This window comes from Psammomys obesus, unplaced genomic scaffold (assembly GCF_907164565.1).
Source record: "Psammomys obesus unplaced genomic scaffold, mPsaObe1.curated_primary_1811, whole genome shotgun sequence".
Taxonomy (NCBI): domain Eukaryota; kingdom Metazoa; phylum Chordata; class Mammalia; order Rodentia; family Muridae; genus Psammomys; species Psammomys obesus.
This window is the reverse complement of record NW_026585987.1, coordinates 4,619,458-4,636,798: the sequence shown is the minus strand read 5'-3', so window position 1 is coordinate 4,636,798 and position 17,341 is coordinate 4,619,458. Positions and strand designations below refer to the sequence as shown.

Here is a 17,341-nt window from a genome sequence, read left to right as displayed (position 1 = left end):
GTGTGTGTGTGTGTGTGTGTGTGTGTGTGTGTGTGTGTGTGTGTGTGTGCATGCGTGCGCATGTGGGTGTGTATATGTGAATGACAACAGAGGATTAACTGGATCACAAATAGCCCTTGAGTTTAACTTTGCCCTCATTGAAAGCTTCAGAGGCCAGCTGTATATCAAGGTCCAACTAGTCTTGGGAACGGGAACCTACCCTATCAGGTGGCCAAACCACCAGGCATCACATAATTAAAGAAAACTGACTCTTTTCCAGCAGCTATCAAGGTCAATAGCTCCTCATCTTATACTAGGATTTAATGTTCATTTCCTATCTCTACACTTAGTTATTTTCCTGGCTTCAGTTTGCACAGGTCTTGTACTTGCTTTTAGATGTTGTAAGTTCAAATGTACAGTTGCCCTGTTGTGTCAAGAAATGATTGTTTCCTTCATGTTTTTCTATCACCTCAGACTCCTACAATCCTTCTTCTTCCTCTTCCTCAAATATCCCTGAACCTTGTGGGGAGGGGTGTGAGATGTATGTCTCCTTAGGGCTGAACACTCCATTGCCCCTCATTCTCTGTGCAATGACTAGAGGAGAATCTCTGCATTTATTCCCCTTGAGGAGTTACTTCTTATTGTTTTCTTCTCCCACAGATTTAACTTGCATGAAGGACAGACTGTCAGCCAGCTTCTGCCAGACACTAAAATCCATGAAGAAGTGTTCTGTGCCCTCAGTGAGAGCCCAGTGCTGCCTCTCCTGTCCACAGGCACAGAGCATCCACACCCAAAGGCAACGCAAACAGCAGATGCTCCAAAATCACGACACCCTCTAGGTTCAGAAAGAAGCCACCATCAGCATCCTCCATATCCTCCTGCCCAAGAACATCATCTAGAAGGTCACTTCACTTACATTTCACTTTACACATTCTAGGTTCAACTTTAAGTCATAACAAAACAAAATGCAATGTCTGTGTATGTGTACCCCCAAAATGTTCCCCACAGAAAGCTTGGGGCTGGCTGCTCCCTCATAGGAAGCCAAAGTATCTGAAAGAGTTGTGAAGCAGCTGAGATGAGTTCCTGGGGAAAGTGCCAGATTAGGCAAATCTGGGAAAAGATGTCTTTTCTCGCTTAAAGATGAAAACATATATTAGGTTTGTTTGGTTGTTTTTTTTTTTTTCCAAACTACCTCAAGAACATCAAGACACAGAACCACACTTACCCAGGGAACAGATAATCTTTTAAATTTGTCTTCATGAATATATCCTCCTTGGCTGCCGTAGGTAGCCACTGTTTAAAAGTCATGGGGACAACTTTTGGGAACATCTATCCAGTAGACAATAAGAACAGGAAGAGAATGCTAGCTATGGCCCTTAGTCTACCTTCCATCTGTGCAGGACTTCACAAGTGGAAACCTAGAATCTTGGGACAAATCCAGGAGATTCAAGATTAAGTAAACACCTTGCATCAAATGCATCCAAAGGGGATTAGATTGGTGATCCAAAAGTCACCTTGACTTAAGTTTAGTTTCTATTAAAAGTCCTAAAAATGCAAATGAACAGAAATCAACTTCTTGCTAGCATAAGAAAGAAAATGTGGGTTTTGTTCTTTGAACTTCCCTGGCTTTGTCAGCTCTTTCACAGCTAAATGAGTGCTCCTGTCTGCCATTCTCTGTCTTGCCATATCCCTATTTGAGTCATGACCTCAGATCTTACCATCACTCCAATGCAGAAGGGTTATAAACAAAAACTGCTACAAAGAGGTTGTCATGGTTGTTCTTGAATAGAACAACCCTATCCCTCTCTTGAGATAAAAAGTGAAGTTATAGGTTAAACCACTTGAAAAAAATCAGGTAAATTGTATGAAGTTTAGAAATTTAGTCAGAATTTATAGTTTAGAAGACAACAAATTCTAAAAAGTGGGCAAGATGATGTATTTAGTGTGTCCATTAGTGACTTTTAAAAGTCTTTTGCCTCTAGAGATGTAGAGCTGGGGTAGAATGCATATTTAGCAGGTGCAAAGTTGTACGCTTGATCTCTATCAACACACATGCATGCACATGCACATACACACAGAATCAAACACAAAGACTAATTTACCTTGTGGAGAGTAGCAAGTAGAGAGGGTTCCAAACACTGAAATAGAAGTTAGAATGCTTATTTTAGACATTGCCCCCTGATGAAGTCAGAGTAGGCTGTGGTTGCAAACTCAGAGTGAATTTCCAGCTGAGCCTGTAGACCGAACCTAGAGTGAAAGGAGGGTGTGTGGAGAGATATAAGCCCTGGGGAAAGACCTCAGAACCTACTCTTGACAAGATGTGACAGACCGCACAGTTTTAGGCTTACGCACCAATATGCATGTCTTCATTCTGAAGTACAATATCCCACACCTCCCTGTAGTTACCCATCCATTCAGCAGAATGGTGCTATTGAACTTGGTGCTATAACCCAGATGATGGCAGAACTAGTAGAAACATTATCAAGTAGTCATATGAATGGCTAAGTGTATACAAACTTCCACATAGACATCTGCCTTGTATGAGATGGTGTTGCTGGCCAATGCCAGTTTTATTTACTCTGAGACCATGGACACAACATTATATAGCATGTTCTTTTAAATTCTTTCCAGCCACAGTATTCTGATTGATTCCTGTGGAAAATGAAACACTGGGCTTTGCATAAAATTCAAGGTATACCAGAAATAGAAATAAGTAGGTATTTACTGAAGCCAGGTAATTTACGTGTAGTTAAGCACACATTCTTGCATTCTGTCTTTGCATATAAACATTGCTGGCCAATGACAATCTATGGTGAAATAGAAATTTTAGAGAAACACTTACATTATTCTGTTAGTGGCATAAGTGGAGAAGTGGAGGAGAACTTGACTTTTTGTAATGAAAATTTTGCAAAGATTAGTGGTATAGGCTTCAGAGGGATTAATTTAGTAAGCCATGTGAATTTAACTTACCCTTGTACTGTTGCAGCAAAGGGTAAAATGCATGACATCAGGGTCCTGGGTGTGACCAGGCTTACAAAACTCAGGAACAAACCTGGATTTCTACTGACCTCATTAAACTAACATAGGCCAGATTTCCCAATGCAAAAAATAGACCATGTCATTTGGGACCCATGTGGTGGAAAATATCGTAAGCCTGTGGGGAAGGTCTGGCCAGGTGCTCCATTCTAGATCTTTCTCCAGTTTCTCAACTATAAGAACTAGGCCTCTGATCATGCATCATGAACATCTCCTTCTTCTACCATGGTGAGACTGTTCTTCGGCATGCGTCATTTTTGTTTGCTCTGGGAGTCATCAGTCAGCTATTCATCTGTGGGGTATCAGTGTCTCCACTGATCTTTGATGCTAGGGATGCTAGAGCAACCTTAAATAGTAAGTAGGATGACCCTGACAACAAGAACTGGATAATGTCTTCATGGGCTGAAATGTGAAGCCTTGGTTTATTTTATCTGTGCCTTCCTTCAGTAACACCTTCAAGGTGTGCACAAGAACTTCAGCGAGAGACACTGTATATACAGTTACCATGAGCCAGACAGGTCTACCATAGGGCCTTGTGAATAAATACGTCATGCAGGATTTACATTGCTTTTCAGAGTGATAGAATTAGCTCTTCTCCAAAAAGTGATAGGTCATTTAATTCTTGGAGATTAAAACAGTATTATGCCACAAGAGAACAATATTCCTAGAAACTTCATAGTAAATACTTTGTTCAAGTCATGAATCAAGTCCTTAACAAATCAACTCTTACTTCTGTCGGAGTAACTGGTTAGTCATAGGTTTTCTTAAACAAAAGCACACACACAAACACACACGCACACACACACAACCTCTTTCTGGTCTCCTGAGACTGCCATGTATTCACTGGAATTCCAATGCAGAGCTTTCAGAGAGTCTGTTTTGACCAACCTCCATCAAGACTCTGAAATACAGTTTGAAGAATTATATTATTTCGGACCCTAACTTCCCATTTAGGTATCTGAAGTTCTTGGAAATCTATGTATTGGTCACCGAGAAGGTACAAGCTAGCTTTCTCCTTTCTCACTTTAAGATGAAGCTCTGGGACGGTCTGTCTGGTGCTCAGTCCATATGATCCACTTCCCAAGGGAAAGACCACATGTTGTGAGCTTCCTGGTGCTATAACCAATCGAATATATTTAATGCTACTCTTGTTGCTAATTCAAATGTTTTTATTTTAAGTTGTGACACTAAAAATAATGTGCTGGGGGAAATGTATTTCTACCTATCATTGCCCTCCAAAATGATGGCATAACATACATGACTAACGCACTGTCTCCCCTGTGCTTCTACTTCATCAGCTGGCTCCCTGGCTCTTTGTGTACCTGATGAGTACCTCAGTGTTAAAATCAGATTGTAATCATAGTCTGTCTTTGTATGGCATCAATAAATGGCCAAACTCATTGATGTTTCCTTGTGATTCATTTACTCCTACTGTGAGACTTTCAGTACCCACCACAGTATTATCATGGAGCTCAGCAACCAGAAGATGTTACTATCAATTTCTCCCTCCTACATTCCTCCCAGACTTCCTCCTCCTCAACACCTAGACAAGTGCAATAGCCAATGAGTCATATCCCAGGTGAGTAGAACTTAAATTTATTCTCATGAATGCGCAATATCTTAGGGTTTTCTATTGCTGTGAAGAGACACCATGACCATGGCAATTTTTATAAAAGAAAACATTTAATTGGGGATGGCTTACAATTAAGAGGGTTAGTGCATTATCATCATGATGAGAAAATTGGGGGTATGCAGGCAGACATGCTGCTAGAAATGTATCTGGGGGTTCTACATCTGGATTGGTAGGCAGCAGGAAGAGAGATTGACACTGGGCCTGGCCTGAGCATCTGAAACCTCAAAGCCCCCCACCCACCCAAGTGATACACTTCTTTCAGAAAGACCACACCTACTCCAACAAGGCCATACATCCTAATAGCGCCACTCTTCTATGGGCCTATGGGAGCCATTTTCATTCAAACCACCACCTTTAACAGATATACATATAATTACATATTATATATATATGTATATATATATGTATATATATACATATATATATATACATACATATATATATATATATGTGTGTGTGTGTGTGTGTGTGTGTTAATGTGAATTGATGCCTAAAATACCTCTTAATACTGAATCCAGTATAGTCAGACCCTCATCCTGTAGTATGAGTTCTTCTCTTGGTGTTCTAAGTTTAGTCAAGATGCTTAAAAGAAAGTAACTCACATCTAGAGAGGTTTGCATGAGGAAGCTAATCCTTTCTCAAAGACTGCATAAAGCTAATTTCAGGAAGCAAAGGTGAAATTTGTTGATATAGAGAAGGAATCCACTAATCATATAAGCAAAAGCATTGAAAAGGAACCAACTGGATGAGGATGATGACTCTTAAAATTTTCTTAAAATTTTTGAGAATATATTTAGCATGGTCAGAAAAATGAGTTTGATCAATGTGGCATCACCAAGGACTATGGGCACCTTCCTTCTTGTACCTTAAACACTATTCTTGGCTACAGAGAGCTCTTTCTTGCCCTTCAAATTTCTGGTCAAATGTCTCTGGCCTTAGGAAGATTAAGGCACACTTCTGCTCCTGCTGTGCCCTGCACATTTTCCACACTTTGCACTCTTACTCAGGAGAGATTTTATTCCCAGGAGACATGTGGCAATGTCTGGAATGTTCTGGGTTTTCACAGTGAGAGTAGAGGAATGTTGCCATCATCTAATCAGTGGAGGCCCTGATGCTGCTGTATGTTTAAAATTCTCAAAAAAAAAAAAAAAGTAAAATCGTATTTTTAAGAGAAAAGAATATCTTGACATTGGAGGGAAACTGTAATCATGAGCTATCCCAGATCTCATGGGCCAGTCTAGGGAGTGAGGTATCTCAGTTTTTAACTCAGAGCAATAAACTAAAGACAAAGCAAAAATAAATAAATAAATAAATAAATAGATAAATAAATAAATAAATAGATAAATAAATAAATAAATAAATAAGAAAGAAAGACATGGAGCAGTGATATGCCACAGGTTTGAATTAATCATCCTCTTCTAACAGAGGTCTCTAATCAAACAGAAAGAACAAACAATTAGTCAGCTCAAAATACCAGCTTTACTAATAGGGACGTTGGCTTGAAGCATGTGTGGGTTGCAGATGGAGAAAGGTTTCCTGCCTTTTATATCTCCAGCCTCCAGGGCAAACAGCAGGATAGCTGTAGAAAAGGTTTCCCTGTAGAGGTGCTCTGAGCTGAGGAAGGGAAATAGGGGAAGGAGGGAAACGTGGAGCTCATGACTCATTAAACTCTGCCAACAGACATTCTTTTACTGCTGAATCCTAGTCCCCTGAATGACACATTGAATGTACTTTATTAAACTATAGGGAGACTACATTGAGGGAGATAAGACAGTTAATTATAGGGGAAACAAAAGCAGAAAGGAAGGATACTGGAGAAAGAGAGGCTTGCTTAAGCAGGTGATGTTGTGGGAGTATGGGGGAAATTGAGGGAATAGGAGGGGCTGATTTAAAGGAAAGGTATAGAGAAGCAATATGGAAGCCTACTACCTCACTTGCAATTATAAGGATAGTAGAATACAATGACATGAAAGAAGCATGAAATTGAGGGTTAAGGTATTGAAGATGATCGGGGTAGAGAAGAGAGTATATGTGGGTTAACTAAAACCAAGGATTGTATAAAAGTCTTATTGAAACTCTCTAGTTAGTAATCTAATTCAAAAATATAACTTTAAACAAGAGTTCAAAGAGATTTATCCCTTGCGGTTGGACAAGGTCACTCCCAGAAGACAAGGATTATTAAATGAAAACCGCAGTGCAAGGATCAAGATACCTCCTTATGAGTTGTTTCTCAGGTCAGTTCCAGTTGTCCCCAAAGCAGCACAGGCTATAACCATTGCCCCTGGTTGTCCACCATAACTAAATGGTAAGGCCTTGTTGCTGAAGACACCATGTACTTTGGCTACAGAAGATAAAGAAATCAATCTCTAATTGATGGGGAAACTTCCTGCCTGCTGGCTAGCTTTCATAGTCTAGTAAAGTAGTATGCTGGCTTGGATTATTTACTTTTCAGTGATGATGTAAAAACGTGCTCAAGGCAACTTTGAGGAGACTTTGTTTTGGCTTATAGTTCCAGAGGGGAGAGTCCATATTAGTGGTGACACTAGGAAAACTAGATATAGTTCTACCACAGAAAACTGTGAACTTCAGGCAAATATACAATAAAGATTTGCTTCTTTTTTAATTAAATTTTTATTTTTTAATATTAATTACAGTTTATTCACTTTGCATCCCAGCTGTAGACCCCTCCCTCATTCCCTCCCAATCGCACCCTCTCTCCCTCATCTCCTCACATGCCCCTTTTCAAGTCCACTGATAAGGGAGGTCCTCCTCCCCTTCCATCTGACCTTTGCTTATCAGGTCTCATCAGGACTGGCTGCAATGTCCTCCTCTGTGGCCTGGTAAGGCTGCAACCCCATCAGGGGGAGGTGATCAAAGAGTTCTTGCCGGCCACTGAGTTCATGTCAGAGACAGTCCCTGTTACCTTTACTAGGGAACCCACTTGGACACTGAGCTGCCATGTGCTACATCTGAACAGGTTCTAGGTTATCTCCATGAATGGTCCTTGGTTGGAATATCAGTCTCAGAAAAGACCCCTGTGCCAGATTTCTTAGTTCTGTTGATCTCCTTGTGCAGCTCCTATCCCTTCCAGGTCTTATTGTCTCCCTCTTCTTTCATAAGATTCCCTGCATTCTGCCCAAAGTTTTTGTTACACCCAGTTCGCAAGCCCCCAAAAGATCTACAGGAATTGACTCCGTTGCAAAACACATGAGGGTCTTTTTATTGTAAATTACAAGCTGCAGCTTGGGCCCACAACACCCACCACTGGAGCAGTGGGAGCTGAGCGCGCTGTGCCCAGGTTAGTTGGGTGATTTAAAGATTCTGGTCCCTCCCAGCATGCCCAAGGCAGGAGTGATTTCTGCCTGGTAAGCATCTAGTGGTCAAAATACTACATTTTGAATTGATTGGCTATATAGGAAGGTCCCCAGACCATAATGACCTGGTGTCCCTCCCTAGGGGGATGGTCCAGTTTCCTAGCAACTGTATCTCTAGTGGGTGAGGAAAGAATGCAGTGAGGTGGCTCTTTCCCTCAGGGCATACTAGACTTCTTTACGTGCCTACGTCAGGTCTTAAGAATAGCTGCTAATTTATCTTTTGGTCTCTCAGTTTGGTTTTGAGTCTCAGCATCTGCTTTGATACACTGTTGGATAGAGTCTTTCAAAGGCCCTCTGTGGTAGGCTCCTGTCCTGTTTCCTGTTTTCTCCTTCTTCTAATGTCCATCCCATTTGTCTTTCTGAATGAAGACTGAGCACCCTACCCAGGATCCTCCTTTTTGCTTAGCTTCTTTAGGTGTACAGATTTTAGTATGTTTACCCTATATTATATGTCTAATATCTATTTATAAGTGATTATATACTGTGTGTGTGTTTCTGCTTCTGAAATACCTCTCTCAGGATGATCTTTTCTAGTTCCCACCATTGGCATGCATATTTCATGATTTCCTTGTTTTTAATAGTTGAGTAGTATTCCATTGTGTAAATATACCACAATTTCTGTATCCATTCCTCAGTTGAGGGACATCTGGATTGTTTCCATATTCTGGCTATTGTGAATAAAGCTGCTACGAACATGGATGAGCAAATGTCCTTGTTCTGTACTTGAACATCTTTTGGATATATGCCTAGGAGTGGTATACCTGGATCTTGAGGACATTATTCCTAATTGTCTGAGGAAGCACCAGGCTGATTTCCAAAGTGATTGTACAAGTTTATATTCCCACCAGCAATGGAGGAGGGTTTCCCTTTCTCCATGTCCTCTCCAGCATATATTGTCACTTGAGTTTTTTATCTTAGCCAGTCTGATGGGTGTAAGGTGAAATCTCAGGGTCGTTTTGATTTGCATTTCCCTGATAACTAAGGATGTTAAGCATTTCTTTAAGTATTTATCTGCCATTTGGTATTCCTCAATTGAGAATTCTCTGTTTAGCTCTGTACCCCATTTTTTTAATTGGATTACTTGATTTGTTGGTGTTTAACTTCTTGAGTTCTTTATATATTCTGGATTTTAGCTGTCTATCAGATCTAGGGTTGGTGAAGACCCTTTCCCAATCTGTAGGGTTTTATTTTGTTCTGACAATAGTGTCCTTTGCTTTACAGAAGATTTTCGGTTTCATGAGGCTTTTTTGTTTTTAATCCCATGCCTGTTGCAGAGAGGATGCCTAGTGAACAAATAGAGATAGGATGACTCTATTCATGAAGGAAAGATGTTGGACAGAGGCCAGGACATAAGACAAAGCATGGCAGCAGATTGCAGGCACAATGGAAGAAACAAGAAGCTGAGGGCTCAACTGGCAAGAACAAAACAGAGAGAGCAACCTGGAAGTAGGCAAAACATTTTCACTCTCAAAGCCCACCCCCAGTTATACTTCCTCCAAGAAGATGGTACCACCTAAGCTTCCCCATAGAACACCACCAACTGAGGACTAAGTGTTCAAATGCCCAAGACTATGAGAGGGCGTTTCTGATTCATACCACCAAACCAATCAAAATTTCCATCATAGATGGGGAGGTGCTCTCTAGGCTACACACCTTACCGAAGAGCTGCTGGCACTTGGAAGCTGCTGGGGGAGGGAGAATCTTTTTTTTTTTTCTTTTTCTTTCTTTCTTTATTTTTTTTAATGTTTTTCAAAGTGTTGTGTTTCTCGTGCTCTTGTGGATGGCCCAGAATTCATGCACATATGGCTACCACTAATTGGAACTTCATAGATTTTTTTTTTAAGAAAAAAGAAAACATGAAATGGGGAGGGGAACATATTGGAGAGAAATATAGAGATATTTGGAAGAGGAAAGTGTGTATGGTCTTACATTGTAAATGTATGAAATATTCAAGAGTAAAGAAGTACTATAATGAAACATGTTAGTTAAATAAATAACGCCAATTTACATATGAGAGACAGTATTTTGGAAGCTAAGCTTTATGAGCTACACAGACCCAAGATATAGAGCTAAATTCTCATTATAGCTAGGACAATTTATTGCAGGTTCCAGAAATATCTACACAACCTTCAGGAACCCTTGTTATTATTTAAGAACAAAATGTCCTAGGAAGATGCCCACTCACATAGGATCTGATGAGCCCCAAAAGAATGTATGATACTAATCATTTTCCTGAATTCTTTCCAGTGCTTGAAAGAGATGTAGAATGCCAGAGAAGGAAATGGTCTATTTAGTCTGAACTAGAAGCAGAGAAATGATTTTGGGAAAATTAGCAATAAAGGTTTGCTTCTTTGTTTTTAATCCCACACCTGGCATGGAGAAGATGCCTGGAGAACAAATGAAGGAAGGGTGACTCTACTCCTGAGGCATACAAGGGATTTGAAAACCTCAGTGAGGAGGGATGGTGCAGAATGGAGCTCTCATTCATTAACTTGAGAAATGGTTTTACGCCATTGGAGTATAAAGCATGAATTCTAAAATATGAATCTTTAGAGCATTTCCTTCATTGTGCAGACTGTTCATAATAAGAACATGAGCGCCCTGTCTGCCTTAAGCTTCTTGTGTGTAAGTTATTGAGGTTGAAATCAGTGCTCCCTGAGGTCTTATCTGCCAATATTCTGTAGCATGAGTTCTCTGGCGCTAACCAGTGGGAGAAGCCCACTGTAGACCCCTGCTGGCCCTTCTCTACTACATAGTTTCATACTACAACCCCCTCATGAGGCTCACTACTAGCTAACTGAGCTTTTCCTGGTATAGTTGATACAGCTTTGATTGTTGTTTGCTTTTTCCACTTTAAGACCCCTGATCTTACTTGCCCAACATCATCCTAGAGTTAAGACATGGGCAGAATTTCAAGCAAAACATAGGAAATCTTCCTGTTTGAACCCATGTAGCCAGTCACTGAGTGTTCTTCAGACCAGAGCTCCAAAGGTACAACATCCAAGTTCCTTAACAGGCTGATTTGTACTTAGAAAACCTATGTCCCAACTGCCACTGCTGCATTACCAATGATGGCCAAGCACATTGTAAGAGTAGTAACCACTACTTAGGTGGCGATGTATTCAGTGAAGCAGGACTTCAGAGCACAAGGAAGCAGTGAGAGACCAAAAAGATTAAAATAGCAGCTATTCTTAATTAAGACCTGAAGTGGGTGGGTGGAGAAGTCCAGTAATGAATGCCCTGAGGGGAAGGACCTCCTTACTGCATTCTTTCCCCACACACTAGAGATAACAGTTGCTAGGAAACTGGCCCATCCCCCTAGGGAGGGACACCAGGTCATTATGGTCAGGGAAACTTCCTATAGCCAATCAATTCAAAATGTAGCATTTTGACCAATAGATGTTTGCCAGGCAGGAATCACTCCAGCCTTGGGCATGCTGGGAGGGACCAGAATCTATATATCAGTCAACTAACCTGGGCGCAGGGCGCTCGGTTCCCACCGCTCCGGTGGTGGGTGTTGTGGGCCCAAGCTGCAGCTTGTAATTTACAATAAAAAGAACCTCATGTGTTTACAGCGGAATCTAGTTATTCCTGGTCTTTTGGGGTTCGTGAACTGGGCAGAACAGCAGCTTATTTCCCCCCACGGTGTTGAAATGGCAAAAGGCTCTTGACACTAAGCACTCCACCAAAGTTAGCAGCGGTGACACACAGCTGCAATGCGAGGGCTACGGAGCCAGAAGCATGAAGGTCCCTATGAGTTCCAAGCAAGCCTAGATTACAGTGCGAGACCCCGGAAGAAGAAAGGAGGAGGGCGGAAGAAGAGGAAGAAAAGGAGGAGGAGGAGGAGGAGGAGGGGGAAGAGGAGGAGAGACAACTAAATCCAAACATCTGCATTGATCAGTTTAATCAAACTCAGTAGTGGTTTCTAGCACCCTAAGTTCCCTATCAAAGTCACCATTTTGGTTATGTACTTCAACCTTACTATTCATGGCTGCACCCAGGTGGCCACCCTGAAGAAGAGATAAGCTGTTCTCTTGTCAACTGAAGCTGGCTTTTCTCATTTAAAAATCAGCTCAACAGGCAAAGGCAAAGAGGCCCTTTTGAGAATTAGAATGGTAAGCAATGGCAGTGCTGATCACCTAATGGGTGGGAACACCTCTCTTCACCTTGGGGGGGATAACTGTAAATCAGGTCCAGTAGATGAAGCTGTGAGGACCAGGAAAAAAAAAAAAAAAGAGGCTCCATAGCATGGCAATTTGTCTTCAGCTGATTGTCTTGCCTGTGTTTTAGAAGACAGACAATAGATGAGCTAATGAATCATGAGATTAAATTAGCTCCCCTTAGCCCATGTGAATTGGGAAGCGGATGTGTTATACAGCCTGGGGAATCAGTAGCTCTTTTATTGCAACATTTTGAGAACTACTGATGAGCATAACATTAGGAAAAATGTTCTTGCTTTTGTCTGGTGGTTGCCTTAATAGGCACTGAACCTCAGAAAAGGTGTGGGGCTGAAATAAAATGACAAGCATCTTAATATTTCTCTCCATATTTTTTTTTTTTTTTGGTGTGTGCCATGTTTTAGTGGTACTGGGAATTAAACTTAGAGTCGTACCATGCTTAGCTTACCATACCAAGCACACATACCAACACTATGTTCAAAGACTGCTACATCCATGGCATCTTCTCCTTCTTAACGGGGACCTAACTCTGGAATAAAGAAAAATTTAAAACCTTTCAACTAAATTCTCAGATTCCTAGGAGCAGATGAATCTGAAATGAAGCTGATATAATTGTATGCCTCCCCCCGTGAGGATTTTATTTCCTTAGATAAATATCAAATTTAAGAAAAGAAACTGCTATCAATTTGTACGATGCAGTCCTATTCTTGTATGTCTGTATTTTCATAATACAGTTCCAAGGTCCAGTTTCACCTCAAGATCGCTTGGTAAGTTACTCCTTGTGGCAGCTGATGTCTCAAATGAGAGATTTTTATTTTATCTTAATTTAGGTTTGTTTTCTTTAAGTTTAATGTTAATTCCATGCTGTGTCTCGGTAAGAACAATACAGATCTATACCTGTGGCTCCAGTCAGATATCCAGTGGTGCAAATTAGCTTCAAGTACACATATTGAACAAAAAAGGTTGAGGGAGCAAAGGAGGAGGCGGAGAGGAGGGAGGCGGGAGGCAGGAGCAAGGAAGGAGGAACAGAGTTGACCAGGAAGTCTTCCATACCACCACCTTCAATGCTAACCTGCTTCAGAGGGGGAGGAGTTGGCAAGAATGGACAGCCACTGGTTGTCCAACTGTTATGAGCACTGGGCTGTTCAACAACAACACTTCAAAAAAAAAACAACAACAACAACACTTCAACAAAGTTCCAAATGCATTTTACAGCAAAACCATTACAACAAGCTGCCCCAAACACCTTCAAGCTAACACCCAATTAAGTTTAAAATTTGGTATAAAATTCCATTTAAACAATTAAAAAAGAAAAAAATGACAACACATATGCCTCTATTGCATGATTAATATGTCTTAGATGCATCACTTAGAAGTCTAATGGCTTTCAAATGTCATTTCCATTTCTAATGATGATCTTGCCACATGTGGCTGGAGACAATACAATAAGGCTGAAAAAGCCTCTATGCAGTCTTGTTAGCGTCATAAAGAACATAAAAGCTGGGACCAGTAAAATCCACAGAAATTCACTCTTGGCTTAAGAACTTCTGAAAACTGTTTGTTTGTTTGTTTGTTTGTTTGTTTGTTTGTTTAAAAAGGGGAAGGCAGGAAAAAAAAGAAAGAAAACCAACAGGGCAGGAACCTAAATTCTGAGACCAAATGTCAACATCAAATTTGGTGGTTCTCAGTGGCAATAGGGAACTTCCAAGGGGAGGGGTGGAAAGGCAGGGTGGTCAGGGATGGTTTCTCTTGTTGACTTTTATTATGTCTCACTGATTTTCATCTTCCACATCCTGCAGCGCTTCTTTATTCTTCTCTTCACCATTGCCCTGCATGTCTGAGGTCCACAGTGTCAGGTTATCACAGAGCAGCTTCGTGATAAGGGTGGAGTCCTTACCACTCGGTGTGTCCAGTTCTGCAATTGTGTCATCAAAAGCTGCCTTTGCCAACCTGCAGGGGAGGCTGGCAAGTTTCATGGTCGAATATGGGAAAGTTGAGAGCAAGACCTAAATGAATGGGGGGTTTGGAGGAAGTTCTGTCATCGCAATGTCACTAGGAGCTTTGTAAGCCACAGGCTGTTTTCTGCTGCTTCCTTCCTGTTCCCTGTGGCAAACTCAGCCAGATACCTTTGATTTTATAATAGAAAACCTTGGACTCACCAGTGTGAGCTGCTGGAATGAGGTGTTTGTCCAGTACATCCAGAAAGTCATAACAGATTCATTTGAGCTCATTTTCAACCATTTGCCAGTACTCCCAAATCATTTTTAGTTTGTCCTCTGCTCCCTTGTTTTCTTCCTTCTGTTCAATGCTGCTGATTATCCTCTGGGATGCTCTTCTCTCTCCAATCACATTTTTATATGCTCCAATAAAAAGGTTTTGTTCTTCAACTGTCAGCTCCATGTCCATCCCTGTTACTTTCTTCATTGATTCCAGCATTTCAACCTATCTCTCAGCCTGCTCTGCCAGCTTCAGCTTTGCCCAGTAAACTAGATCCTCCCCATCATTCATAGTGACAGTGGCTCCAGCAGGATACACACTACGGATGGAAGCTGATAGTGTCTCCGACTCTCCAAGGAAGAGATGTGGTCAAGTAAACAAAGATAGAACTTGAAAGGAGGGAGAAGCAGTGTTCATAAAGGACCAGGGAAGACAAAAAGAAAGGTAAATGTGAGAATGCAGAAGTCATGCTTCACAGTAAAAGAGCAGGCCTACCTGTGACTGAAGATGTGGTTGTAGAAATGGCAGTAGTGGTAATATGTTAAAAGCAAGGTTGGGGAGCAAAGTACCAGAGATATGAAAGAGTACAGTTCCAGGGTCCTGCTGTGTCCAGCTGCCAACACAAGAGACTGAGGACATGGCAGCTTCACATCTGAATCGACCAGAATGGGCCCTACTACCTTGATTTTGCAGTAGCTTGAGTCCTGCTCTTATCTTGCAAATTCCAGCCTTCTGCAGCCTAGGGAGTCAAAGAAGGAATGTTTCCACCTTTTCTAAAGCTGTTTACTGTGCCTTCAGAAGGCTGATAGCCCCCTGTCTAAGGCTTGCTCCAGGCTGCTTTGGTGGTTGTGAGTCTAAAGGTGAGATGATATGAAGTTCCATGTATCCTGAAGATTCAAAACTCATAAAACAACCTAGGTCCCAGGCCTAGCCCTATTCCTGTCCAGCATCCCCCAAAGCATGCCCTTGTGACGTATGGACTAAGCAAGTCAGACCAGCCCATAAGAACCTAGTGGACAGGCTCAGGACTCCTGCATGGTGACTAGATCCAGTTGTATAATGGAAGCTCACTTCTGGGTTCCCTATGGAGTTCAACAAGTTGGCTTCACACCTCACCTTTCTAATTCATAATTTACTACGGTTCTCAACACCTTCTAGAACCATGTCACATGGGCGTTAGTTTCTGCAGAGGGGTGGAACCAACCCATAGAATTAATATAAACTTAAAAGGAATTTATTAGGTTGGCTTGAACTGTATGGTTTGGGTAAAGCAACAATACCTGTCTTCACACTGGACAGGCTGAGACCAGTAGCAGCTCAGTCCATGAGGCTGATGCTTCAGCACTCGCACTTTGAAGTTGTAGGATTGAAAAGTCCTAAAGAGCTTCCATATTGGAATCCAGATGAGTCTGCATTCTGATGGCGAAGGATCACAGCAGTAGTAGCAGCAGCAGCAACAGAGTAAATGAAGTTACACCAGTGAGACACAAAGACAATCAAGCAAAATGCAAAAGCTTCCTCCCTTGGCCTCTTCATATTTGAACCACCAGTACAAGGTGCTCCTCCCATGTGGGGTGGGTTTTCATACTTCAATGAACCTAGTCAAGATGTGCCCAAACATTTATCTCTTAGTTGATTCTGTTTCCAAGTAGACAATCATAATCAGTTGTCACATTGGTGCAGATTGTGGGAAGGAATACAGTTATCCAGGAATCTGGTGTGACAGGCCCCTCGAAGGCCTTCAAGCAACACTTTCTCTGGTTTCCTAGGACCCAGTTCTCCACCCTGCACTTACAGGCTCTCAGCCACACCCTTCTCCAGCCTAAGAAGCCAAGTGTATATACCCCACTCCAATAATTTCTTGTTTATTCAGTTGATTACAAAGCTCTTGCTGGACCACAGATGCTTGCATTTCATATGTTTCTGACATCCCAGTTCTTCTAAAATAGGTGCAGAACAGAGGCCCTTGTTGTTTCAGTCTGTTTTCAGGATGAGTGCAGATCATGAGAATTTTCAACCATGAGCAGAGATTCTTATAGGACAGGAAACCTAGATTCAAGTAGGATTCAGGCTCACCTTAAATATTAATTAGATTAATGCCTGGAAAATGGTACCTCAATAAGCATGGCATGCATCAGCCCAAGGTTTCAAAAGTCCAACAAGAAATGTTAAGCCCATTTCACAAATCCCCAAAAAAATCAGGAATAAATAGACCCTCATGTAAATACATGAGGTTTTTTTAATAGTATACCCTTTCAAACATGGGACGTACACTTCCTGTGGAAACAGGAGAGGAATGTGGCCCCGAGGTCTAGGGGTACAGAGTTTTTAAAGGGGGGGAAAAAAGCAAGCAGGGACTTACATGCTTTGGCATTACATGATTGGGTAAGGGAAATTGATTTTTGAAATGATTGGTCCACTTTATGTGCCAAGACTGCAAACAGTTCTGGCCTGGTCATATGGGTTGGTTTCCTAGCAACTGTATAACTATCGGACACGGAAAGAATGCAGTAAGGCTAGTTCTTCCCCTCAGGGCATTAAGGCTGGACATATCTCCATTTGGCTGGCCTTGGTTCAGGCTCGTGCTTTAAAATAATAGCCATTGATTTTTAATCCTTTGATCTCTCAGGAAGACAAGCTATAAAACAATGGATGTGACTGACTGTAATGAGATCTACAGAAAAAGATCTACAGAAATGTGCTTGAACTCAAACTTTGACATGTGTACTCAACCAGTCTCATGGCTCTCAGCCTCCATTCCCACCAACCACCTCTGCCCTCTGCCAAGAATGTGTCTCACAGAAATCCCAGGGGTAAAAGATATAGGCCAAGGCCATATGTGGGTAATTCTATTTCTTTCTTCCTTCCCTCCCTCCCTCCTTCCTTCCTTCCTTCCTTCCTTCCTTCCTTCCTTCCTTCCTTCC

General features: G+C 41.5%; 1 protein-coding gene and 1 pseudogene across 2 annotated transcripts in view; one reads left to right on the top strand and one right to left on the bottom strand.

The window, feature by feature from the left end:
* Adamts12 (ADAM metallopeptidase with thrombospondin type 1 motif 12) overlaps nucleotides 1-1,120 on the top strand; it is a 290,333-nt gene extending 289,213 nt beyond the window's left edge. For both annotated transcript variants that reach the window (XM_055601146.1, XM_055601145.1), the window contains one exon: nucleotides 640-1,120. In XM_055601146.1, the coding sequence (XP_055457121.1) occupies nucleotides 640-818 (179 nt within the window). In that variant the 3' untranslated portion in view covers nucleotides 819-1,120. The remainder of the gene's footprint in view (nucleotides 1-639) is intronic.
* Nucleotides 1,121-13,969: 12,849 nt separating this feature from the next.
* Nucleotides 13,970-14,708, bottom strand: LOC129671967 (14-3-3 protein epsilon-like; annotated as a pseudogene).
* Nucleotides 14,709-17,341: the final 2,633 nt, after the last annotated feature.